This window comes from Thamnophis elegans, chromosome 10, assembly GCF_009769535.1.
Source record: "Thamnophis elegans isolate rThaEle1 chromosome 10, rThaEle1.pri, whole genome shotgun sequence".
Classification (NCBI taxonomy): domain Eukaryota; kingdom Metazoa; phylum Chordata; class Lepidosauria; order Squamata; family Colubridae; genus Thamnophis; species Thamnophis elegans.
Window position 1 is genome coordinate 25,072,449 of NC_045550.1, and position 25,481 is coordinate 25,097,929.

The 25,481-nt window shown below is 39.3% G+C and overlaps 1 protein-coding gene across 5 annotated transcripts in view; it reads right to left on the reverse strand.

The window, feature by feature from the left end:
* Positions 1 to 25,481, reverse strand: part of LDB1 (LIM domain binding 1) — a 72,739-nt gene that overhangs the window by 7,590 nt on the left and 39,668 nt on the right. For 3 of the 5 annotated variants that reach the window (XM_032225047.1, XM_032225046.1, XM_032225051.1), the window contains exons 2-8: positions 11,605 to 11,707; positions 9,774 to 9,818; positions 4,499 to 4,574; positions 3,345 to 3,447; positions 2,310 to 2,482; positions 543 to 677; positions 184 to 267 (exon numbers count right to left, since the gene is read on the reverse strand). In XM_032225047.1, the coding sequence (XP_032080938.1) occupies positions 184 to 267; positions 543 to 677; positions 2,310 to 2,482; positions 3,345 to 3,447; positions 4,499 to 4,574; positions 9,774 to 9,818; positions 11,605 to 11,707 (719 nt within the window). The remainder of the gene's footprint in view (positions 1 to 183; positions 268 to 542; positions 678 to 2,309; positions 2,483 to 3,344; positions 3,448 to 4,498; positions 4,575 to 9,773; positions 9,819 to 11,604; positions 11,708 to 25,481) is intronic. The other 2 variants (XM_032225049.1, XM_032225048.1) reach the window with 1 other exon arrangement.

Below are 25,481 nucleotides of genomic sequence, written 5' to 3' on the forward strand. Positions count from 1 at the left end.
ATGTATATTCTCACAAACAAAACAGTCAACCAAAACAAAACCCTTATAATAGCTTTTAAAACAGTGTAAAGTATAGAAAAACATTATTGTCCAAATGGCATTTTTAATTCTGTTACTGTCTGAACGAGGAAATACCAAGGAATGCCTTTCTTAATTTCATAGGTGCTGAAGAAAAGTACTTACTCGGAGGTAGTTGAGTGTGGAGTTTGAAAGTCCACATCGAGTAATATTTTTGGACAACTGGTCCAACATCTGGGGATCTTGAGCCTGGAGAGAGAGAATGTTAGAAGCAGAAATAAAATAGCTAAACAAAAAAATGTTGCCTCAACACATAAAACATACATTGGAGCACTGGAAGGTTAATATTTTAAAACGATACATTTGGACACCAACATAGAAATTGAAGCTTGAAATTTTCAAAAAATAATGGTGGAGCAGAAAAACTCTCAACACTATGAACAGGCACAAAGCAAGCGAAACAACTTGTCAAGACTCACTCTCAGAAATATTTAAACGCAGTCTAAACAGAGGCTATTACTAACCTCTGAACTTACATGCATAGCAAGGATGCTACGGGGAATAAGTTCCCGATGCTGCCGGACACTGAAGTGCCATGTCTTTATTCTCATCATGTCATCAAACATGAATTCCAAGTAGAGGCGGCCCTCCACAGATACCTGGACAAGCAGAATGCAAAGGGCTATGAGAATCAAGTGAGTATTCTCTAAGTAATTATTTGAACGCTTGTATATAAAGTCTATGATCCATATAATAGAATCAAATTCTGGATCGCTTTTTAGATTATAACATCCCACTACTCAAATTATATCCCCTGAGTCATACTATTTTATTAGACCACATCTGAAATTCATTTAGTGAATATCTGACATTCTATTAGTCTTTCCCAGCAGGCAGCCTTGTTAGATTATTTCCTGATTTCTCATTCTTTGGTATCTAAGATTAAAACATGAGATATAGAAGCCATTATAATTTCAGACTATGTTCCTAAAAGAATTATTATCTGGCAGAAAGAATCCTTTCCAAAGTAAATCTGGCCTCCTGCTTTTTAGCTTGAGGTTCCTCAGGTTTAAGTTGGGTCAACAAGCCTGGGAAGCACTAGGGACCGGTGAAATATTGAGATGACAACTGCATCTCTTTTTTATTCTGTTTTAGCTCTGTGGCTTTTTATATTTGCAGACATATTATTAGGACTATTAATATTGTTGATTTTGTTTTTAATTTTGTTGTATGCTCCAGGATCACTTGATTGTGAGATAGGCAGATATATAAATACATTTAATGAATGAATAAATCATTTCAAAGGTTATATAAATAACTAACATTAATTTAACTTTCTTCAGCTTTCTATAAAGGAGGATTATTGGTTTAGAAGCCTTAAAAATCCTCCAAAATCTTTAACCATTAAAGAGCAATTGAATCTGGGCCAAATAAATGAATAACAAAATTTAATTTTGCCCTTTTAGAGATTTTACAAATAAGAAATTCCTGGTCTGTCAATAAAAACTGATAATAGAAAAGGCCTGCTGCCATATGAAATAACCTCACCAAGCCCACTTTGCTGAATGTGGTGGGATGGGAAGATATAATGAGCCCATCATTATATTATAATGAGCTTGAATGTCCTTTTCTCATTAATCAATAGACAATTTCACTAATTGATATGAAATTAATTTCCTGTTCTCTTAAAATGAGGTTAACGTAACAATGGTTTGCAAAGCAAACAAAATTTGCTTTGCCTCAGCGAATATTAGGCAGAGGTTGGTTGTCCCAAAGGTGCTTTTCCAAAAGGCAACTAGGTTTTTTGTGTTTTTTTCCTTGAAAACATTTCGCTTCTCATGCAAGAGCTTCTTTAGTTCTAACTGAATGGTGGAGAACAGAAGGAGTTATATTATTTGGAGTCATCTGGTTGTTAGCTCTCTGCAAAGAATATAAATCCATCCATTCCTTGTTTTGCAGCACTTGGTTTTAAAATGTAATTTCCAGTCCCTATTTTTCTACTTCTTTAAAAAAATTGCTATACCTGCCTATCCCATTTCTAAATAGTTATGAATTTAAATTAAATTTAAACATGTGCTATATGCAATTGCATTTTTATTAATTGTTTTAGAATAAAAATATATTTAAAAATACACTATGACATGTTTTTTTCTAATTCTATTTGTAGCTACCAACTCTTTCCAAGCAGAGGATCTCTTTGCAAGAATATGTGAAGAATGCTGAAGACTGTAATTATACATAACTGCCTCTTGGTAAGCCCTGGGGCTGGGGAAACACCACTGCACTCTCACCTGGGTGAACATGGGCTTGCCATGCTGAGTGACCATAGTACATTGATCACAATCAAGTGAAACAAAGTTGTTATGGAAGGATTCCTTTGGGTGCTTCAGAACGTAATACAGCTCAGTAGCGCCCCCCTCAAAGATACTGCGGAAGTAGCGAGGAATTAGGGTACGGCCGATTGCTAGACATCAGGAAGAAAAGGTTGATAAAAATCAAATTACTTGTCATTCTTTGTAGTGTACATTCATAACTAGCATTGGCAAAAGCATTTTTTGGAGATTATAAACAATGAATGGAACTGACAACAGGCCAAGACCCAAGTCCTGAATGTACAGCTCAGAAGCAATAATGTTTTTGTTGATCATTCCTTGATGCTGCCAAGGTCACTACCCATCTCAATTATATTTCTTTTAGATACCTCTAATTTTAAAAGTATGGGCAATAGCACAGAACTATCCTGAAAAGAACTTTATTTTCAACAGTGCTTCTGGATCTATATAGTGTCATCATCTTGTAGCATCTTTCAAGGATTTCAGATAGGGTTTTTCTTAGCCCTAACTACAGTATTGATGTCAGGACTAAACTTGAGACATCCGCACACAACACATGTAATCTACTATTCAACTATGCTCCTTTCACAGTAACACAACAGCTTTAAGTTGTTCTAAACAGATATAACTTATTTTTCCATTTTAAAATTATCCATCTACTTTCTAGAACATGACAAGTGGAAGAAGTCAACACATGCATGACTCCTAAGTCCAGAAATCTGTCAATGTCTTAGTAATATTTTATTCAAAGTTTAATATTCTGAAATAAAAACAATATCCATTTGCTTATATATTTAATGGTTTTTCCAAACACCCTAAGCATCATTTTAATGCCACTTCTAACATTTTGGAAGAAATGCCAAAGGAAAATCTTATCAGATATTGATTTTTAGAAGTGGAGAGCAAAGGAAAAAAATGTAAAGCCTTATATAAAGTAGATTTCCAGCAGTATTGTGATTAATGATACATAATTTTTATGTAAGAGTGACTCACTGTATCTCTTTGGTCCATCTTCCAGACAGAAGGTGATTGTTAACATAGCATCATCCTCAAAAAACTCAGTGGTGAAGGCATCCCACCACAGATTGTCACATTCCTGTAAGCACAGAGAAGAGCGAATGCAAGACAGAGGTGCTATTAATGAATGGCATATCTGTTCAAGTGGGTGGAATTCAACCTGTTCCAAATAGGGGAGCATTCCACATAAATTATTAAATTCAGAGTTTAGGGTACTTCTGGATCTATCCTTGTTGCTTCAGGAGCAAGTGACCACTGTGGCAAAAATTATTTTTTATCAACTTAGTTTGATCCTCTACTTATGCTATTGGATTCAGTTAGATTATTGCAATACCCTTGGAGGCTATTTAGACATTTCAATTAATACAAAATGTTGAGACATGAGTATTGACTGGAATTTGGTAATATAAACTCCCAAAGCTGGTTTCCAATCTGCTTCCAATTTCAAGTTGAAGTGTAGGTTTGATCTTATGAAGGGTTTTGCTGTTTGGAATAACACCATGTGAAAGAGGCTTCTTTCCATATTTTCTTACCAATACCTTAAAATGATATCTGGGGGGGTCTGCTCCAAATGCTTTCTCACTGAGGTACATCAAGTAATTAATTGGGAGGGGTTCTTTCCAATGGTGATCCTTAAACTTTGAAATGTCTTCCTCTAGTGAGATATGCATGATGCCATCCTCATTTGCCTCTTCAGTGATAGGCAAAAATATTTTTATTCTCCCAGGACTCTTACTCATTCTTAGTTTCGCTGTCATTTTAAATGTATTTATTGCTTCACATTGTTTCTACTATTGTTTTCTCAATTATCTTGCCGAGTTTATTTTATATTTTTCTAATGTGTTTTTATAAAACATTTAACATACATGCTCATTATTTTTACTTATTGTTTTAATTATTAATGTAATTTTAAATTAAAAACTTTTTTGAGAAATCTATTAGTGGCAAATGATACAGAAAAAAAATAAAATAAGTAGAATCAGTTCTCAAAAGTTAAATAAAAACCAAGGACTGATTAATAGCCACAGTCCTTTCCTCTCTTGTGTAATCGTGACAGCTACATGTACTATATCCTTCCAAAGCTTCTCCCTTTCTTCTAATTCAGTCATCCAGAAGCCACAGTAACATACCTCTGTCCAGTTTTGCAGCCGCTTATTGAGTTCAAATATTCTGTAGTCAGTCTGGTTTCCATATGGTGTGTGTCTCCTGTCAAACAACCATAGCAATTACCTAACAAAAAAGCCATTTATCCAAGAAACCTGAGTGTGCAAAATGTTTTATTATTTGGGGAGACATAGATGCTATTGTAATCTCAAACCATATTTTTATGAAATAATTGTTTTAATCTTATTTGAATTTAAAAAATTAAATACAACTTTTAAGTGGTTCTTATGTGTAGCTCTGCTGAAAAATATTAAAAAAATATTATTAGGTAGATGGAACAGCAAGTAAACTAGTTACTTAACTATAAAAGCAGTTATTTCAGTGGTCATCTATAAATTCACTCACTTAGGTTGTGCACCTTCAAAGAACCTTCAAGAGCTTATAGAAACATTTAGAGGGACTACCCTGAACCCCTTCAGTTCCTAACAGTAATACAGTGGGATAAAGAAACAGCCAAATCACCTCAGAGTTAACGAGGTAAAAGGACACACTGGATGAATAAATAGTTGGCCAATCAAAGAAATGCAATCACAAATGTGCACATTCTTCTTCATCATGATTCTTGGGATTCAGAAAGATTGCTGATTAGCAAGCTTCTTACTAGGAGTATGGTTTGGCCCACTAAGATGAGCAGAGGAGAGCTCTATAAAGACTGCATCCTTTTAGAAGCAAAAGTCCACTCTGTAATAAGGGGGTGAAGATTGAGACTGCCCAGCAAAGCTCTGAGACATATATTAATGGCAAATCATACCCAGCTTTCCTGTCTCAGAGGAAGGCTTCTGGTCTTGCTGCTGAGGAAAAGCATTGCAGCTCAAAGTAACCCTTGATGGTTATGACCACTCATTTGAGCAGAAAGCCTACAAACTTTTAGAAAGCCCTTAGAAGGCCAAAAATAAGTATTGAGCTGGCAGAAGGGTGCCATAAAGTCCAGGTAAAAGACAAAAGTGTAACAGACATCCAATGAATGGAGTAATGTTTCCAGTGATGTTAGAGGGGGGAAAGGAGACACAATTATGTCAAAGTGAAAAACAGAAACTGTTTTGGCAGCAGGAAATATCTAGGCCTGTGATGGCGAACCTATGGCACCCGTGCCAGAGATGGCATGCAGAGTCCCCTCTGTGGGCATGTGTACCATTGCCAGCTGCTCTTCTGGTTTCCAGTACGTGCATTTGCACCGCCCAGTTGGTCTTCACATGCGCCAGAATACTGGAAACCCAAAGACCAGCTGACCAGCGCAGGTTTCCGGCGCTCTGGTGGGCACACGCATTCACATGCACACGTTCTGGTTTAGACACTCAATGCCAAAAAGTTTCGCCATCACTGATCTAGGCAATATTCAACCCTATGAAAAAGAAGAAGGGAGTTTCTTTGTAGGGTGCAATTTTTTAGCCTGATAAGCTGATGCCATAGCTACAGTCAAAAGAAAACAGCCACATTCCAGGGTGGAATAGGGAGCAAGAGTTTTCCTACATTCATAATCAGGGAAATTTAATGGAGTTACCACAGCTCCAGGGAGCACTTATGTAGGTTGCAGAACAAAACATCGGAAGTTGGTTGTCATGTGAAGAATGCAAGCTGCCATGTGAAGAGATGAGGAATAATGTGGGCTCTTTTTGCTAAAGAAAGGATCTTATGCATATATGCTTGAAACATTCAGAGCCAGGGTAATGTTATCAAGGCAATTTCTCTGACAACATAATCATTGTCTCTGTAAATGGAATAAGCTATGAGGGAAGAAGGAAACCTTTTTCATAACTGATCTGAAGACCAAGAGGATGAAAAGGAGAAACACTCGGCAGGATAACTTTGCACATGAGTATGTAACAGCCATCTACTTAAGAGAATGGACTAATGACTTGCAGATTAAAAAAAAAGCATTCCATCAACTTAGAAAATGTTTTCAAGGCCATAAACGATAGAATATTATTTTACACACAGATTTCATTTACTACAAAATGGTAGTAAATTAAAAAAATAGTAAGTACACTACAAAAACATGAAAATAAGCATCGCGGAGTCTATAAAAACAGGTCACGTTTCACTTTGTGTAAATTTTCTAAAACAGAATACCTCAAACAAGAAGTCTAATTCCACTATCCTTCTTAGCAATGTAAAATATTTTGACATGAGTGTGGAAATATTTTCCTTTGGAGAAGTATTTCCAACTGCTTATTTTTGCAGGAAACTTCTGACACTATTTGTCTGAAGTGGTGTAGGGTTTCCTGCCTAAGCAGGGGGCTGGACTAGAAGACCTCCAAGGTCCCTTCTAACTCTGTTACTCTATTTCTACATCCATTCCAGTTGTTCTGGAATCAGGAGGGCAGTTTGGTGTTGAATTGGACGAAAGCTCAGTATTGAAAAACACTTATTAACAGTTACAGAACTCATATTATTTGAAAAATAGTGAAATTGACAGTTCCAGTAGCTGACAAGACTACCTGATCATAGACTACCTATTACCTAGTACTTATTACTACTTAACCAAATTATGTTTGGACAAAACAAGAGTAGAACCATACAATATAATGAACAGAAATGAAAAATGGTTGCTATAGAGTATAGACAGCTTGCAGGTTGCTACATGGAACATTTTGGACCCTATCCAGGATTATTGCTGAATAGACAATTTTCCATCAAATGGATGGTCTTTAGTTTTAATCTTAGTCTCCAATGAGTGACTAATGGAACAGAAGCTGGCATGATAATGCAAAGTAAGAAGAGATAACCATGATCTTGACTAGAGAAACAACTGTAGTAAGAGTGTTCGGTTTCTGCTTGGCAAAACAAATTGCTTCTGTTTGAAAAAATTGGAACTAGATAAGAAAGCGAGTACTGGCTAGCTTAGACCAGGAGTCCTGTCAAGAAGCATCAGAATAAGGACTGATGAAACAGTAGTATTTTGGACCAATTTGTACATCAGGTCCTCTACTGTCTGAGAAAACCACTAAATCTCAAGGCCAAGAGATGTGTAATTGTACTACTATAGAAACAGAAGTCTTCTAACCAAAGGAGGTCAACTTCTGCATTGAGTAACAAAGTAGAAAGAGAGATCAGAGGATGCTCTGGAAGCATAATGGTCTGATTAAAAAAGATCAGCAGATTGAGAGAAGTTCATTTCGCAGAATTTGATGCCACCAAACCCAGAATTAGAGAGCAAGCCTTTATCCCACTTTTCCCCCTCAATGCTTGGAGCAGCACTTTTAGAAACCTTTGAGCCCTTAATGGGAAGTTTCCTTGGTCCCCAACAAAAATGTGGGTAGTGAGGTTTTGCCTGTCTCTTGGAAGAGGCAAAGGAATCACCCAACCGTGGGACATAATGAAACACTGATGAAACTTCAGTAACTTTAAAGTTTGGTACCCTTAGAGCTTGCTCTGAATGAGAGATTCACCCAACATGAGAAATAATTGCAATGAACTTACTGTATACATCTCCTATAGTCTACTGAGGAAAAATAGCATAACTTATGTCCACCCAGAAGAGGAAGTTTATTCTCACAGAATTGCCCCTTATAAAATGACACCATATGGCTGCAGGCTAGAAATCCATGACACAGGTCAAAAATAACTTTATATTGTTCCAGTAGAGTTAAAAAGGATGACTACAGGCAGTTCTCATTGAACAACTACAACTGGGACTGGCAATTCTGATGCTAAGCAACAATCATTAAGCAGGACATCATGTGACCAGAATGGACTTATAACCCACATTACTGCTGTGGTTATTAAGCGAATCACCCATAGTAGTTAAGCGAGACATCATTTGATTGTAATTTGCAATTTTATTGCTGGCTTCTTCATGGATTTCATTGACTCTGCAAGTCATATGAGTCAATGACTCTTCATTGACTCATATGACTACAGGACACCATGAGTGTCACAAATGTTTACTGGTTGTGAAGTGCCCGGATCTCAATCACATGATCATAAAGTTGCTACAGCAACAGTCATACTGCAAGGACAAGTTGTAAAGTTACTTTTTCAACAGCATCATAACTTTGAACAATGCTAAACAGGGCTGCTAAGAGAGAATTATCTAAGATTTTTAAATGAACTAAGGCAGTACAGCAGAAGCTATACAGGGCTCTCACTAAACATGTTTATAGGCTCTAGGAACTTCTAAACAGGGCTCTGTACACAAGTGCATTATCTCACGAGTGCAAATCGCTACTACAACATAGAAAAGGCTGACGTTTTAAAATATTAATAAGACCCGATTACTTCATTGTCTCAAGAATGGGAAATTCTAAATTCTTCTATACTGATTAAGAATCTATCTATCTATCTATCTATCTATCTATCTATCTATCTATCTATCTATCTATCTATCTATCTATCTATCTATCTTTCAGAAAATAAATTGTTTTAGAAAATTTGTAAACAATTTTTCTGGGGTTCTATAATTCTGAGAACATCTTTATAGAAAATGCAGAAAATTACAGGTAGTCTTTGACTTAGGACAGTTTGCTTAATGACCATTTGAGGTTACCACGAGCTTGAAAAAAGTTACTTATGATCTGTTCTAGAAGTTATGAGTGCTGCACTATCCCACAGTTATATGACTTCATTTCAGGCACTTGGCAATTGACTTACATTTACAACTGGAAGAAATTACATGAGTTAGAAAGTTATGGAATTTTAATAGCCTGGCAAATTGAGTTTTTGGAATAACCCAACTTTAAAAATTGGAGAAAGACGGTGATATAAAAAATTGGATGGAAGTGGGTATATTAACTTCATCTAATAAATGAAGATGAATTTTTAACATATTTTGTGTTAAGAGGTGTTATCTATCAGGGATAGCCCAATGTCATTCATACAGAATACAGTGCAGAATAACATAATTGTTCAAATGAAATGTATACATATTTGAATATTTGCATTAGACTAGTGTACTGTTTATTGTTGCAACACCATATCACATTATGTTTCCTTTATCATAGGAAACATAAGCACTTTTTTTGACAATATGTTTTTCCACCATTATTCTCTTGTGTTTTGCTTTTTTAAAAAATTATTAATTAAAAAGCAATACATAAATATAGTTGTATTAACTTCTTATAAATAAGAAAATAATAATCAAGAAATCATTTTAACCACACTTGAAATATTATGATTTAGCTGTACTCAGGTTAGTATTATAATAAGTGTTTTCAATTTTATCTCCCCCTTCCAGCAGGACCAACACATTTGGAGGGCTTTAAGTTAAACAAGGATACACACAGACTTTATATAGTATCTTACCCAATCCCTGGTTCCAGGTATGTTGGTGGATACATAGGAGTTGGTCTGCAAAGAAATAAGCCCATACAAGATTAATCAAAACCTTATCAAATCATTTCATTACAAAGCAGAGTATATCCCAGACAAATAACTTTGGAAAAGGGGGAGGGAAAACACTTTACCAATGTCCACCTCCCACTTCAGATTAAATTTCTTAGCTTAGACTCCTCCAGTGACTTCAAAGTTATTGAAGCATTATTATGGGGTATTATTATGATCATCATAACTTGTAACACACTGAGTGCTGTAGCTAGTTCTCACAGTACTCAAACACGTGTACATCAGGCTGGATGAAGACTGTTTAAGCTACAACCCCAATTAGAGGTCAGTTTGACTATTTGTTACTGGCAAAGTTCACAACCAAAAGTATTGCAACAAAGTTCACACGAATGGAGAATCATTGATGTACAGTAAAAAGTATAATTAAAGAAAGTTTGTCTTGGAATATTTGAAGTCATTTAACAGTGCTGTATCTTAGTGAACATCTATGGAGAATACTTCTTTGTGCTTTTTCTTGTATTTTGGCATCTTTTAAAAAGAAATAAAAACCCTTAAAAATCAGTGAAAAAAAGGAAACAATCAGATAAACAGTTCCTGTTTTGTTTAAAAATATACCACAGCTTGATAACTTCTTCAGAAGGGAGGACATTTTTTCATTTCATTCATCAATACTTGCTGTGAATGTAATGAGACCATACCAAAGGGAAATTGCAACTCTTCCTCAGAAGACTGAGCCAAGAGAAACTGGTTATCCAAGCCTTACGAATCTGACCATTCCTATTCCATGGAGATCCCCCTGCTCTGTCAAGGAGTTTGATAGCAAGTTTTGTCTGGCAAGAAGCTGCTTGGCAGTTTTGATTCTTATACTTCCTTTTCTTTATTACATGCAGGCAGTTCTCATGCCCTACATCATATTCAGGTTGTTAACTCTGCTATAAGAACTATGGATCTCTGTCCAACATTCCTGCAAGAAAGTTTTCTCTACTTTAAGACTCACATTTATCCTCGGTTCCTCATCATTGAAGAATAGTATGTTATAGGTCAGTGGATCATTGAGTAAGTAGACTCATTTCCAACAACCACACATTAACTGCCCTGGAACTTCCTACCACTTGAAACTTGTTACTCCAGAGTGATACTTAAACTGTGCTCCTAAGATCACTAGCATGCCAGGAGAATATAAATAATCACGTTTATTATCAGCACAAAATAGTATCATCAGTGTCTCTGCATGATAAATAGTGTTGGCCTATCCTCTTTCCAATCAAGAATGGACCTTAAAGAAAAAAAGCTACTTTGTATCCGGCATACAAAGTGTTTCTCTAATTTTAATTTCAAAAACAAATAAAACAATTTGCCAGTTGAAAAAACATAAAAATATAAATTAAATATGAATAAAGGAGGTAAAATTTTGTATTTGATTTTGATTCAACATGGGAAGAAAACAATTTTCCTTACAATTTTATTTCCTGCATCTTAGCAGCCCTAATGTCCACTTCACATCCAAAGTAATCAATGTTGGGATGCTTCCCACAATTTACACTAATTAGGTTGACAGTGACTGGTTAGCTGGGCAGAGAGCTTGCAGGCCATAACCAGGTTGGCTAAAAGGTACATATAGTTCACAAATGATCTTTGTCAGATGTCAGAACCCATTTCTTTCATCTCTTCTAATTGGGAATTTTAAGACCCTTCAATGGCTATAAACAGCTGAGTAGAGGAAGCAGATTTGAGATTTTATTGGTTTTGATCAAGAACACCCCAATTTTGGACTATAGAGCTTTTCACTTACCCCACATCTCGATCCAGCATAGTGCCTGAGTGAAAGGGGGTGAAGGCGTTGCCGTTTGGGGGCTCCTTTGGAGAGTACAGCTTGAATGACTTAGAGGAACAGCCTGAGGAAGGGAAAAAGGCCATAGATTAATGAATGCTACTTAGAAAAAACACATAACATTTATGGAATATTATTATGATGTTATAGACACTCTAAGACTCACCCTGCAGTACACAAGGTCTGTTTCATGTCTTCAAGTTCCTAATAGAAGTGGTTAACTCATTCAAGTAGCCCACTGCTGTCATTTAAAACGGCTACGTGTAAGAAGATCAGTACTAGAGAAAAATCTAATGTTTAAAGGAAGCATTTTCCTCTACAGCCTTGATAATTCTTGTAGGAATTTTAACTAATATTTACAATTAATAACCAGAATTATTTTTTTCTACTCAGGCAAACCTACTGTAAATAAAGGATTTTGATTTTTATTAAGACGGTACAACTCAAAAGTAATAATATATCGCAGACATGTTGGACTTCAAATGTCTTCTGGAAGATCATTAAGAGATTAGTTTCTTCAAAAAAATAAACAGAAGAACTAAAAATAAATGTTGACAAAAGGAGTTATCCATACTATCTGAGACAAATGAGTGTTTCAGAATTATAAGTTTATCTTTTTTAGATACCACATTGATACATATACAAGGAAGGTTGCTTAGATCCCTTTGGTGATTTTAATGGGACATAAAATTGCAGCTTTTAGTACTCAATGTTGGAAAACTCTCTCATATGTATAATCCAATTTGTACATATGATTTACTGTACTCCAACTACTTGGATTGTTCCGAGCTTTTATCGATGGTCTTTCATTCTCCACAAGATTACAAGACCTGCTTATTGACAATTGCAGCTTAAGCACAATGATAAAAATCCTCAGGGTAGAGTCTATTTTCATATTCTAACCTTTCTGAAGTTGTTTATGGGCACATGACTTGGTGCCATCAAAGTATTTAACAGAGATAAGCTTCAAGATCGTTACAGAATAGAATATTCTACAATTACAGACCAAAGGGTTGGCAACTTCACAAAACTCCCCCAAAATAAGAAACAGTAATCCACTGCAGATTTGATTATTTCATCGTCACATTCATTCATTTCTATTCCCTATAACCACCATGTTCTTCCAAGGAAGAGAAGTTTTGTCGTTGGGTTTTGAAACTGTTATGGCTTTTTCCTAAACCATGTCAATTTCAGAAAAGCTCATGGGGATTGAGGTAGATGTCATTTAAATATAACAAAAACAAGTGGTGGATTATCCTTTAAAACAGCAGTGAGATTCTAGAGATATTCTCTTAGCCAGCCAACAAATGTCACTAGAGGGCTCCGTGTACTGCTCATCAATTACGTCTATAATCAATGCATTTCACTGTCAAAGATTCCGCTTTCTCTCACTTCCTCCCATTCCATTTTTATGGATGTTATGAATTTTCCACCCATTCCCTTTTTCCTCATTTAAATCAACAGAACAAAGCCAGAGCTTGCCTTTGTTCTTCTGGAAGAAGCAACATGCCAAAACATTAACAGCTCTTGGTAAGTAAGCAAGAAAGACCAGTTTTATCCATGGCAGGTGCCGTCATGTCTATATCACACATGTTACAGCGCCTCATTTTCTGCAGGTATAGCCGTTGGTAATGATTATTTAATTAATGTTGGGAATGCTTAGCTGACAACTGCAGAAACATCACCACAATAAAAGTGACTAAGAAACAACTAAAAACCACCAGATCAAAAATTAGGCCGAGATATGGAATTTTACACATTATGATTTTATATAAAAATCAAGGAGCAAAGTGAAAAATATGGGATTCAGATTAAAGATAAAGACCAAACTAATAACAACAGGTACAGAAAATCCCTTCACCTGGCAATGAAGATACCAAAGTGATGGGTAGCTTCTGCCTTTTAAGATCAATTATCCGCAATAAAAAAATTGCAGACTAGCACTCAGTATAGTAGCAATGAGGGACTTAGAAATGATACTCAAATAGCATGATGTGTCTATACCGTGGGGGTGGGGGGGAGTGAATCATGCAGGCATTTTTTTTCTTTGTGATGCTCTATGAAAGTGACAGTTGAATTTGAAAAAGCAAGACAGAAATAATATATATGCTTTTAAACTGGTTTTTGAGAAGACTTCTGAGAATTCCATGTATAATCAAGAAAATAAAGAAATGCATCTTTATATAAATAAACTTGGGGTTGTTGTCAACCTGTTGCAAAGGTATGCATGATAAGCTTGAATTGTTGTATTCTGGATAAATTCTGTGAATATCTAGCTCTCTTGTTAAATCTACAATGCTGGGAAAGGTAGAAGGAAAGGAAAAAAGATGATCAATAGCAAGGTGGATGAATTTAATTCAGCTGCAATGGATGCACCATTGGAAGACTTGAAGAACCAGGTTGGGTCTAATCTTCATGGAGAAAATCTATAAGGCCACTAAGAATTATCACCAACTTGATGGCATATGATCAATTGATCAATCATGCTATAATTGCATATTTATTCCTGGCATTTCAAAGACTCTTTTTGGTCACTCTCCCAGCAATGATATAAAGAAAACAGCTGAAGAGTGGCCCATACTACTCATTCCTGAGATATATACTTCTTTACAATTAAGATATAGTTGCTCTATAGCAGTTGCTCTGGAAACCAAGAAATTTGGATTGCATTTCAGTGTTATTTAACCCAAACAAATATACAGTCTAATGCCAAAATTCACTTTAAAAAAAAAAAAATGTGACAGAACAAAATGTGTATAAAGAAGCATGAATTTAAAGACAAAATGCAGACAAACCCATTATGTAAAAAATCACTTGTGCATAATTCACATACAAGTACAGTATACTAAACGCATTATGAGAAATGTACATAAACATTAACACAATGTTTGCGTATTTTTTAAATAAGAAAAATGGCATGGATTATAGGTTGAAACAAATTTTGGAGTGGGAAAACTGAGCAAAACTGTAATCTATATTCACTCAATTTTACACAACCCATTCAACATGTAGTATATAGGGACGCTCTTGTGATAAAATGGAGGCTGCTATGTATTGGACAGAACATTAGCTTTGAACGATACAGATTCAGAAACTTACAAAATCCAAGAGAAGTAAATTAGTTTTGCACGTACATTTAATCCTCAACTTAGTTCATTTAGTAACCATTCAAAGTTACAATGGCACTAAAAAAAAGTGACTGACAGGCAATGCATCATCCCCATGGTCACGTGATCAAAATTCAGCTGCAACTGACTCATAGTTACAATGCCTGCAGTGTCCCGGGATCATGCAATCACCTTTTGCAACTTTCTGACAAGCAAAATCAATCAGAAAACTGGATTCAGTTAACAACTATGTTACTAACTTAACGACTGCAGTGATTTACTTAACAATTGTGGCAAGAAATGTCATGAAATGGGGCAAAACTCTCTTAACCATCCTTCTTAGCAACATAAATTTTGGGGTCAACTGTGGTCGTAAGTTGAGGACTACCTGCATTTTGACACAGTCATAGGAATAATAATAGATTATTCTGAGTATGGGAATAAAGCAGTGTGAATTCAGTTTTCATTTTACTTGCATGAAGCATAACTCCAATTTATAACATTTGGAAGAGCCCAGAGGTTTTGGAGTGGCGGCCCCAATATAAATTCCACTTAGCTTGAAAACTCACCTATAAACCCCATTCACCCACTGTATCCTGCCTCAGCCCCAGCAGAGCCTTAATTACGGCCATATCCCTAACTCATGTTTCAACAGATCTCTGAGCTTCATACAGAAAAGGAGAGCATGAGGGACCTTCTGGGTGACCTTTCCGTTGCTGTGGAGATAGAGAAATCACCGAGGCAACCACCCTGCTCCTCCCCTCCCAGCATCCCTTGACAGTCACCATCTGCTGCTGGGTGAGTAATGGAGCTTGCCAGGCTGACTGCAACCCCAGGTTGACCAAAAAAGGATTCTGGCCAACTTACAGCATCTCTAGACTTGGCATTCCAAAATATCTGTAGCAAGAGAGAAAGAGAGAGAGGCAAGGAAGGTAGCGAAAGCCCATGCTGTGTTCTAATTTATATGAAGATTAACAACCAAAAACTCATGTAGTTTCCCTCTTTATGGTCAGCCATAAAGACTTGAAACTTATTTTAGATATACATCTAAAAGGTATATGATTTGCCAGACTAAGCTAATTCTTTTAATCATGGCTTGAAGTGGACTTATTTTAAGAAACTACTTTGTTAAGACTTGTCTATCATAAAAAAATACCTTATTAAACTGCAGGAAATTATTAAAAAGACATTTAAGGGATCCTTTGATTTATAGTTATTACCATCTGTTTTATTTTATCACTTATTCCCTGGTTTCATTCACCCACCCAGATACTTTTGAATGAGGCAGGCAACCCCTCCCCCAATTAATAGATAAAATAATCCAAAATGGAAACAAAAGCTTCCAAATCCTTGCGTCCAACCTTGGAGAACATTTAACCTCATAATATCAAAACCTGATAGAGCAAGTCAGCCCATGGGTAGCATCTCTTTGTAATTACCGGTATGTAAAAAATCCAGGGACTAAAGGACCAAAGACCAAAACTCCTTAAATAGCACAGCTTAATAATAAAACAACAAGTTGCTTTAAAACATTCAGAATACTTTCATTTGGAAACTCATAGTCTTGTTTGCTTCTACTCTGAGGCAAAGTTTATGCTCAATATTTAGATTGAATATGTACTATTGAGCAGCATATATTACACATATATTTTGTGCTCACATATGCAAATTTAAAAAAAAATACAACTGGATCTAGTGATAGATTTCCAGATGTTATGCAATAAACTGTCAATTATGATTTTTAATTGTCTGCTGACAACATTTTCATTTCTCCTATCCAATTTCTACTGTTGCAATGAAAAGAAAATGGAGTTTCCAAAGGTAAATTTCTATTTGGAAGGACTGTATACTCTGCTGCTTGACAGTCAAAACTAATTCATGAGTTCAGAATACTTCAATATTAAATGCCTACCTTTTGAACTAGAATACCTACTCAGTCATTGACTAAAAGGGGCAGCCATAGAGAATGAATGAATGAATACATTCTGGGATTCTATTCAAAAAGAATCATTCATCTTTGTCATAGAAGGCATCTACACTTGCCATACTCTGTAATACATATAGTTATTACTTCTTATATTAGAATAAGACTATGTTTACACTAGAAGATCTCTGTTTTCTGGTGGAATTTGCAGGATTAGCCAGGATTGGGTATTATGATGTCCAATTGGCCTCGGGGACAGAGTTGAAACTGAAGCCACGCCTCTGTGCTCCTTGCTTCTGGTTCCCAGTTTCAAATCTGTCTGGCCGAAGAAGGACGAGTTGCTTTTGGTTCAAGTGATTCCCAAACACAATCCAATGCCATCCTGCAAATTCCTTCTCCTGCCTTCCCCCTTTGCCTCCATCTGCTTCCCGGAAGCCTCCCCTTGGTGTGGCTTGCTCCCGGCCGCCGGTAAGGGCTTTACAAGTTGTTTGTTGGGGCTATTAGAGGCAGGATGCATTCCGTGGCCATTTTGGGCCTCGTGTTCCTGTGGGCTGCATGGGCTGAGGCAGAGGCTGCTACGGAGAGCCTCGATCTCATCCCTGCCATCCTGGGGAGCCATCCCTTCTACAGCAGTGGCTGCGGCAATGCCCTGTGGGCCTGGAGCAAGGCCAGGAGGCCTGGAGCGGCAAGGACAAGAATCACGCAGTGCGGCACGTGGTGCTGCCGGCAGCCGCGCAGCTTGAAAGGGGGCCGGAAAGGTCTACCGGCGGCTGAAATCATCGCGCAGAGGCTGTGACTGGGGGAAGCTGTTTTTTGCTACTGGTCGGGTGGGCTGAGCCTGGAGGAGCCCTGACCTGATACCATGGCGGATGGAGAGGAGAGGCCTGATTTCCCCCCCCATTGTCTCCTGGGGAGGGACCTTCCAGTGGGGCCCGAGAAAGGCCCACAGCATCTGCAAGGCTGCGAAAGACCATGGCTGCTGGGAAACCTTCCAAGGCCTTACAGAGAGATGAAGAAAGGAGGCACAGGGCCCTGGAAAAGCAGGTGTCCAGGGCTGAACAGAGGGGTATGCCTAGTTCTCCCCTGAGGTCTAGAATACCTATCAGATCGAGGTCTAGGTCGCCTTCCAGGGGGGATTCCCCATTATGCAGGGGATATTTCTCCTTCCTCCCCCCTTTCCATGGTAGAACAGGGCCCCTATCTGAGGGATCCTTTTCAATGCAGGGGGGCCAAGGGGGGATAGTCCCATTAGGCCATCCTTGGCTCCCCAGCCCGATGACTGTGAACAGATTGGGGAGGAGGATTATTCCTTCATTAGAGACATGGAACAGCTTCCTGCAAGCATTCAGGTTTATTTCCTCTGCAATCTCACATGGAATTGCTACTGGTTTAAAGAAGGGGACTGCAAGCCCTGCAACTGGGGCAAAGGTCATGGGGGGGGAGCACTGCTCAGGCCAGGTCTAGATCCTCTCCCACAAAAGTGCACCAGTCAATTTCACCTTCTCTGGATAGTGAAGGTTCCATGGCTGGGGATCAGATCCAGAGAGTAGATATGTCCAATGATGAGGATCCCTCAAAGCCTGAAACAAAAGCATTCTCAGGATTGTTTCCCCCAGATTTGTTTAAATCTCTGCTACGCAAGGCGAGGGCCACAGCGCAACTGGGTGAGGCGGAGAACACCAAGGAAGGTGTCAAGGTAGGTGGCCCGGAAAAGAAACCAGAGGGCCAGGTTTACTCAGAACCTCCTCCAGCGAAGGAGGAAATCCCTGCCCCTAAGCTATTCTTGGAAGTTGTTAAGAAACAGTGGAAAAAGCCAGGGACTTTTCCTAACTCTAGTAGCAGTGCTAGGAAATTCTTTAACATGGAGCCTAGTTTTTCTGAGGCTTTGCAGGTGACCCTCCAGTGGTGACCCTCCAGTGGTGATCTTGGCTCCTACGTCTACGGTAGTGTCCGGCGATGTGGCTGATTACTTGAAAACCGATGACAAAGCAGAGCTGACTCTTCGCAAAATGTTCCAGTCTTCCGCGTGAGCAATCAAGGCAACTGCCTCAGAGTTGTTCTTCAGCCACATAGTTATCCTTTGGCTCCAGCAGATGCAGGAACGGATTCCGCCGGAGGAGATGCGTACTCATCAGGATCTCAACAAGCTGGTTGCAGTTGCACAGTTCTCTCCTTATGCCACTCTGCATGCCATGAAGTATGCCTTCCGGGCGTTGTCCTCCTCGTTGTCCTCCCGATGTCTCCTGTGGCTGCGGGGGTGGCAAGCTGAGAACAAGGCAAAATGGCATCTGGCCTCATCACCTTATGCTGGGGGTGTGTGTGTCTTTTTTCGGTACCCCGTTGGACCCGATCCTCGTTGAGGACAAGAATAAGAAGAAGGTCATGCCCATCCCCGCGAAGAAGTCAGAACAGAAGTCTGTACCTTATTTTCAGAAGTAGCCCTATCATCAGATCAGGAAATTCAACAAAGCATGTATTTTTCAAGATCAGGTAGGCAGTCGGATAGACACTACCCGAGGGATAGGCCTAGGTTCCAACCCCAGGGGAAGAGGCCCTTTCGAAGGGGAGGTGGCCGTCCCTTCGCCGGGGCAGATAGGTCAATACGACCCCCACCCATAGGCGGCAGACTGATCTTGTTTGCCGACGCCTGAGCTTACCACAGATGCCTGGGTTCTGAACACCATGAGATTTGGCCTGCGCCTCTCCATTCCCTTGAACTACTTTCGGACGTTTTCAGTCGCCAAGAGTAGGGATAAACGCTCTCTCATGAGACAGGCGATCCAACATCTCTTAGATATTAGGGCGCTGGAACTGGTTTCACTGGACCAAGTAGGGTCAGGATTCTATTCTAACCTCTTTGTCATTCCGAAAAGTTCGGGGGCATGGAGGGCGATATTAGAGCTAAAATTTCTAAATTTTCACTTGGTCTACCTTGGAGATTCAAGATGGCATCCCTTAAATCCATCTTGGTGGGGATCAGGCATAATGACCTCATGGCCTCCATCGATCTGACGGAGGTTTATCTCCATATCCTCATCTTCCCTGGCCATCGTAAATACCTCAGGTTCTCCTATTTAGTTAGGCATCATCAGTATAAGGCCCTACCATTTGGATTGGCATCCGCATCTTGGACCTTCACTAAGGTCCTAGCTGTGGTGGCAGCTTCCCTCCGAGAGTGCTTTGTCAGGATCCAATGTTATCTCGATGACATCTTGGTCCAGGCTGCACCATTTAAGCGTGCGAGGGAGGACATTTCGTTAATAGTGTCTACGCTCCAACAGTTAGGGTTTTCAGTGAACTTGGATAAGAGTTTCCTGGTCCCCAATACCAGGATTCTTCACCTAGGGACTGTCATAGATTCCGGGTGGGGGAAGGTGTTCCTGTCCTATTACTGTAAAGTTATTTTGTTAGTTTTAGTTAGACAAGTTAGACGTCAGCGTTTTGTTCCTGTAGTGGTGCTCTCCAGCTTGCTGAGGAAATTCATTTCTTGGTGCCTTGGGGTCATCTGCATGCGAGGCCGCTTCAATGGCATCTCCTGCCGCATCAGAGGTCCAACTCGAGCAATTCTGTGGCAAAGGTTCCAGTGATGCAGCTGTCGCTGAGGGGGTGGTTCTCCCCGGCGCTACACAAGGGCTGCAAGTTCAGGGAGCTGGAGCACCTCATCCTGACAACGGATGCCAGTTTGTATGGGTGGGGAGCTCTCTTGGAGTCCCGGATGAGCAGGGCAGAAAGGGTCGACGCTCTTCGGACTCCGTGGCCAGAGGGCCTGCTCTACGCTTTCCCTCCCCTTCCCCTTCTCCCTGGGGTAGTTCGGAAGGTGATCTCAGAGAAGGCGGAGCTCATCTTAGTGGCACCTTACTGGCCGTGCCAGGCGTGGTTTGCGGACCTCATGAGCCTTCACATCCATGGAGGATCCCGGGGAGAGATGTAGACCTCAGGCAGGGGAGCCTGGTGCATCCCGAGCCACAGTGGCTGCAACTAGCTGTGTGGAGATTGAGTTAGAGTGCCTGAGGGACACCCAGCTTTCCCAGAGGGTAATCTCCACCATTGAGGTCTCACACAGGGGTTCCACCACCAGGATCCATGATTCCACCTGGCGGGTCTTTGTAGAGTGGTGCCGGGTCTCAGGAGCGAATCCCCGCAAGGCTTCTGTACTGCACATCTTGGAGTTCCTCCAAGATGAGTTGGATAAGGGGCTCCCACATGGCACCCTTAGGAGGCAGGTGGCAGCCCTATCCACGATCATTCAGGGAGAAGGGCTCCTTCCACTTCCATTAGTTAAGAGGTTCCTGAGGGGTGCGGGCAACCTCCACCCCTCGGCAATCCAGAGATTTCCAACATGGAGCCTCACTACGGGGCACCGTTCAAACCTCTCAGGATGGTTGACCTGAAGTTTGTGATCCTTAAGGTAGTGTTCCTCGGGGCGGTCACCTTGGCCCATCACATCTCCGAACTGGGGGCATTGACCTTCAGGTCGGATCTTTGCACATTCCACAATAATCGGGTTGTCCTGCAACTGGATCCAACTTTTCTCCCCAAGGTAAACTCCCTTTTTCACAGATCGCAGGAGGTGGTCTTTCTGGATTTTTGCCCAGACCCGACACATGATAGGGAACGTCTTTGGCACAGGCTGGATGTCAGGCATGCCTTGCGCAATTACTTGAGGCACACGGAGAGCCTCAGGAAATCTGAGGAACTTTTCGCTTCCTTTTACCTGTCTTCCTTGGGGAAGAGGGCGTCCTCCTCTGCTATAAGGAGGTGGATCAAATTGGCCATTGCACTGGCCTATGAAGTTCAGCACCTACCGGTTCTACAGGGCATCACAGCACATTCCACCAGGAGCGTGGCTACCTCAGCGGCGTGGACTACACAAGCGCCTATTGCAGAGATTTGTGGGGCCGCTACATGGGCATCCCCGTCCCCCTTTATCAGGCACTACAGGTTAGATGCTTTTGCATTGGCTGTTGTAGTGTTTGGTTGTAGGGTGTTACAACAGGTGGTAGTGCATGGGGAGCTCAGGACCAATATTGCCCCCCCCCGAGGGATGTTAACTTGGGTATGTCCCAATCCTGGCTAATCCTGCAAATTCCTCCAGAAAATGACAATTGGTCTTACCTGAACTGTTATTTTGGGAGGTTTGCAGGATTAGCCAGGTTTCCACCCTAGCATTGGTCCATGGGATTGGGGAGTTGAGAGGGTAGAGTGTGTCCCCTTATGACTTGTTTTCAGGTGTTTTTCAGTGGACTTGACTCATTGAAACTGGGAACCAGAAGCAAGGAGCACAGTGGCTTCAGTTTTAACTCTGTCTCAAGGCCAATTGGACATCATAATACCCAATCCTAGCTAATCCTGCAAACCTCCCAAAATAACAATTCAGGTAAGACCAACTCTCAAACACATATGTATAGGGCATATAAAAGGCAAAGGCTGAAAAATCTACAATCTCAACTGTGATCTCATAGACAATAGTTCTGTTTCATGTTGCATTTATATTCCATCTGCCAAAGGTCCACCCCATCTATTTTTTGAAGTCAAATATTTTGCAAGTCCACATTTTCATGTATGTTATCTAGCCTAGTAATGAAACATTTGGAAACCACCCCACAAGCTCAGAGAATGAACCTTCACCCTCATTTTCATTTATATTTATCAATGCTTAAAAAAGTATTTTTCATAGTATGTATCTGTACCCTATGTCACTGTATAATATTTGATCAAGTAACTGTATTGAAAAAGCAAAAGGACACTAAAAATAATTGCAATTTTTGTTTACGATCCTTAATTGCAATCAGTTTGTGAAGTATAAAGTGTATCAGTTCATACCAAAATTGGAATGCAATGAACTTGCTTCCCATTCTTTTTTGCAAACTCAAATTTTTGAGTCTCCCCCTCCCCATTTAGCCTCTTGCTTGCTAAATCCCTTAAGTACTATAACTAGGTGGTGCTTTATAGATGTGGGAATTTCAGCTCCCCAAATCTGGGGAGGCATTACTGAACCTACACATTGGGAGGTATTAATTTGGGAAAGGCTGCATGACCCTATCTTACCCACAGCAACTGTAATCTCTTTGCTTCATCGCCACCTGAACTAGGTAAAGTAAAACTGGTCTGGTTGTCATAGGCTGCTAATTACATTACAGATACAAAATGTTGGTTTGACAGACAAAAATATGGCTTTTGTATCAAGAGAATCAAAATATACTCCATTGCCACCAAAATATCAGCCAACCTCTTCATTTATTTTGTTCTTTTTTTCCCCCAGCAGTTCAAAAAAGGACTGTTGATTTATATTTTTGTATGTTACTACACAGTACATGCTTCATTACATGGGGAACAGACTGAAAGAAAAATGATACTGATGAAATAGATGAAACTGATTCAGAAGTACTAATAAAAGATCAAATCAGGTAAAATTTCCTTGTGTAGAAAAGGCTCCCTTTATTTAGAAAAGTAGTATAGCAAGGAGAAAGTATCATTCTCTCTACAAATAATGTGTAAAAACTGTATTAACATGTGACAGCACTTTAAGTATCTCCTACCATAAAACCTGGATAGTACAGGTAGCCCTCAACTTATGACCACAACAAAATTTATGTTGCTAAGGGAGAAATTTGTGAGTTTTCGCCCACTGTACGGCTTTTCTTGCCATATTTGTCAAATGAATCACTGCAGTTCTTAAATTAGTAACCTGGTTGTTAGTGAATCTGGTTTTCCCATTGACTTTGCTTGTCAGAAGGTCACAAAAGGGGATCCCATGTCTCCGGGACACGGAAACTGTCATAAATGTGAGTCAGCTGTCAAGCATCAGAATGTAAATCACGTGACCATGGGGACACTGCAACGGTCACAAGTGTGAAAAGCAATCATAAGTCACTTTTTTCAGGGTCTTTGTAAAACTCCAAACAGTCACTGAATGAACTGTTGTAAATCGAGGACTACCTGTCTTGACCTATTTTGCCTCTTTACTCTGCTGAATACTGATTTTAATTTTTTTTTTTTTTTAAAAAAATTGGATTACCAGATGCATAGAAAATCAATGAGAAATACAGTGTCTGGATGTACTGAAAATATTTTTGACCATGTAGATAACATATGCAGTTTGCAACTCCAATCAAAATCTTTTGTTATGTAAGTGTTGGATGGGTAGCAGCTGGTATTCAAATTATTTCACTGAGCTACTGTGAAGTTCTACTCCTTGCATATCTTTTATCTAAAGCACCTACTGCAACGAACTATAAAGGAAAATACCTTGTTCATCATTGCAAGAAAAGAGCTGAAATTACAGATAAGATATTCAGAAAACATGCATTTCTGTACATGATTCTGCATACAACTGAAAACAAATAGAACAGTAACACTAACATACAAACCCAGAACACCCCCCCCCTTTAAAAAAAACTTCAATTCCACAGCACAGCATATAGAATTCTATACTATTGTTCCAAACTATTACTTCAGGTCATGCTGAAATTATTAAAATTATTAAAGATGAAGTGAATTATGTATGGACAGATTATTAATACAGTAACTGAACTCCATCATCTCAATATTAGTGGATTAGATACAAATGTGGAGGTTCAACAGAAAATAAGAGAGAAAAGTTACAAATGGACAATACGTTAGACTACTGTATTTTTCGGAGTATAAGATGCACCTTTCCCACCCAAAAAAGAGGGTGAAAATCTGGGTGCATTTTATACACTGAATACAGCATTTTTTGGCCTCCCAAAACCCCACCCTGCGCATCTCGTTTTTTGTAAAAATGGATGCGCACAGGGTTTGGGGGGTCTGCAAAGAGCTTCTGGGGGCTGAGGAGGGCAAAAAAGAGCGAAAAACGGGCCCAATTTTTGCGAAAATGGGCCTGTTTTTGCAAAATAATGAAAGGTGCAGAGGGTTTGAGAGGCCTGTAGAGTGCTCCTGGGAGCGGGGGAGGGCAAAAATGAGTGAAAATGGGCCTGATTTTTACCAAAACAGAGGTGTTTTTGCCCTCTCAAGCCCACAGGAGCACTTTGCAGGCCTTCCAAACTCTCTGCATGCCCTGTTTTTCACAAAAAACAGGTTTGGGAGACCTGCAGAATGCTCCTGGGAGCCGGGGAGGGCAAAAACTTTTTTTAAAAATTATCTCTTCAAAATCTTGGTGTGTCTTGTATTCTGAAAAATACGGTATATTACGGTGATTCCGATTCTGAATGTTTCCTGCTTAAAATTCCATTCATATGGATAGCTATAATGTCAGAAAAACTGATCTATTTTTTATAAGGAAAGATATTTTCTATCCAAAGATGTTATCTGTGCATTATCCATCTTTTCCCAATTGCAAAAGGGATTTTAAGTGAAATTCAATCTCACATTCTTCACTAATCAAGTTCAACACCCCAGCCATTACAAATTCATTAAATCAGTTATGGTCAAAGGATGAATTTGGGTCTGCACAGCAGTTAATCAATAATATTTTATGATTGTCATAATTTGCAATCATTACGAGGCAGATATATCTTCTTTGATTAACAGTATGACATAACAGTGCCCGCAAGACCAGAACATATGGAGATCCTCTAAAAAGACAGTCTAGAACTAGAACGCAGACAGATAGTCTAAAAAGAAATATAGAATAGGATAAATCTATATTATCAGTTATGTGACCAGATATTATTAACTGTTAATGTGAAACAAGGTTTAGCTAGATAAAAGCTAGATGGTTGTGATCCACTTGGAGAAAGGCAGAAACATGGGGCAGTGTCTACATAGATCAGATGAAAAAAGAATTACCGTATTTATCGGCGTATAACACGCAGTTTTAAAACTAA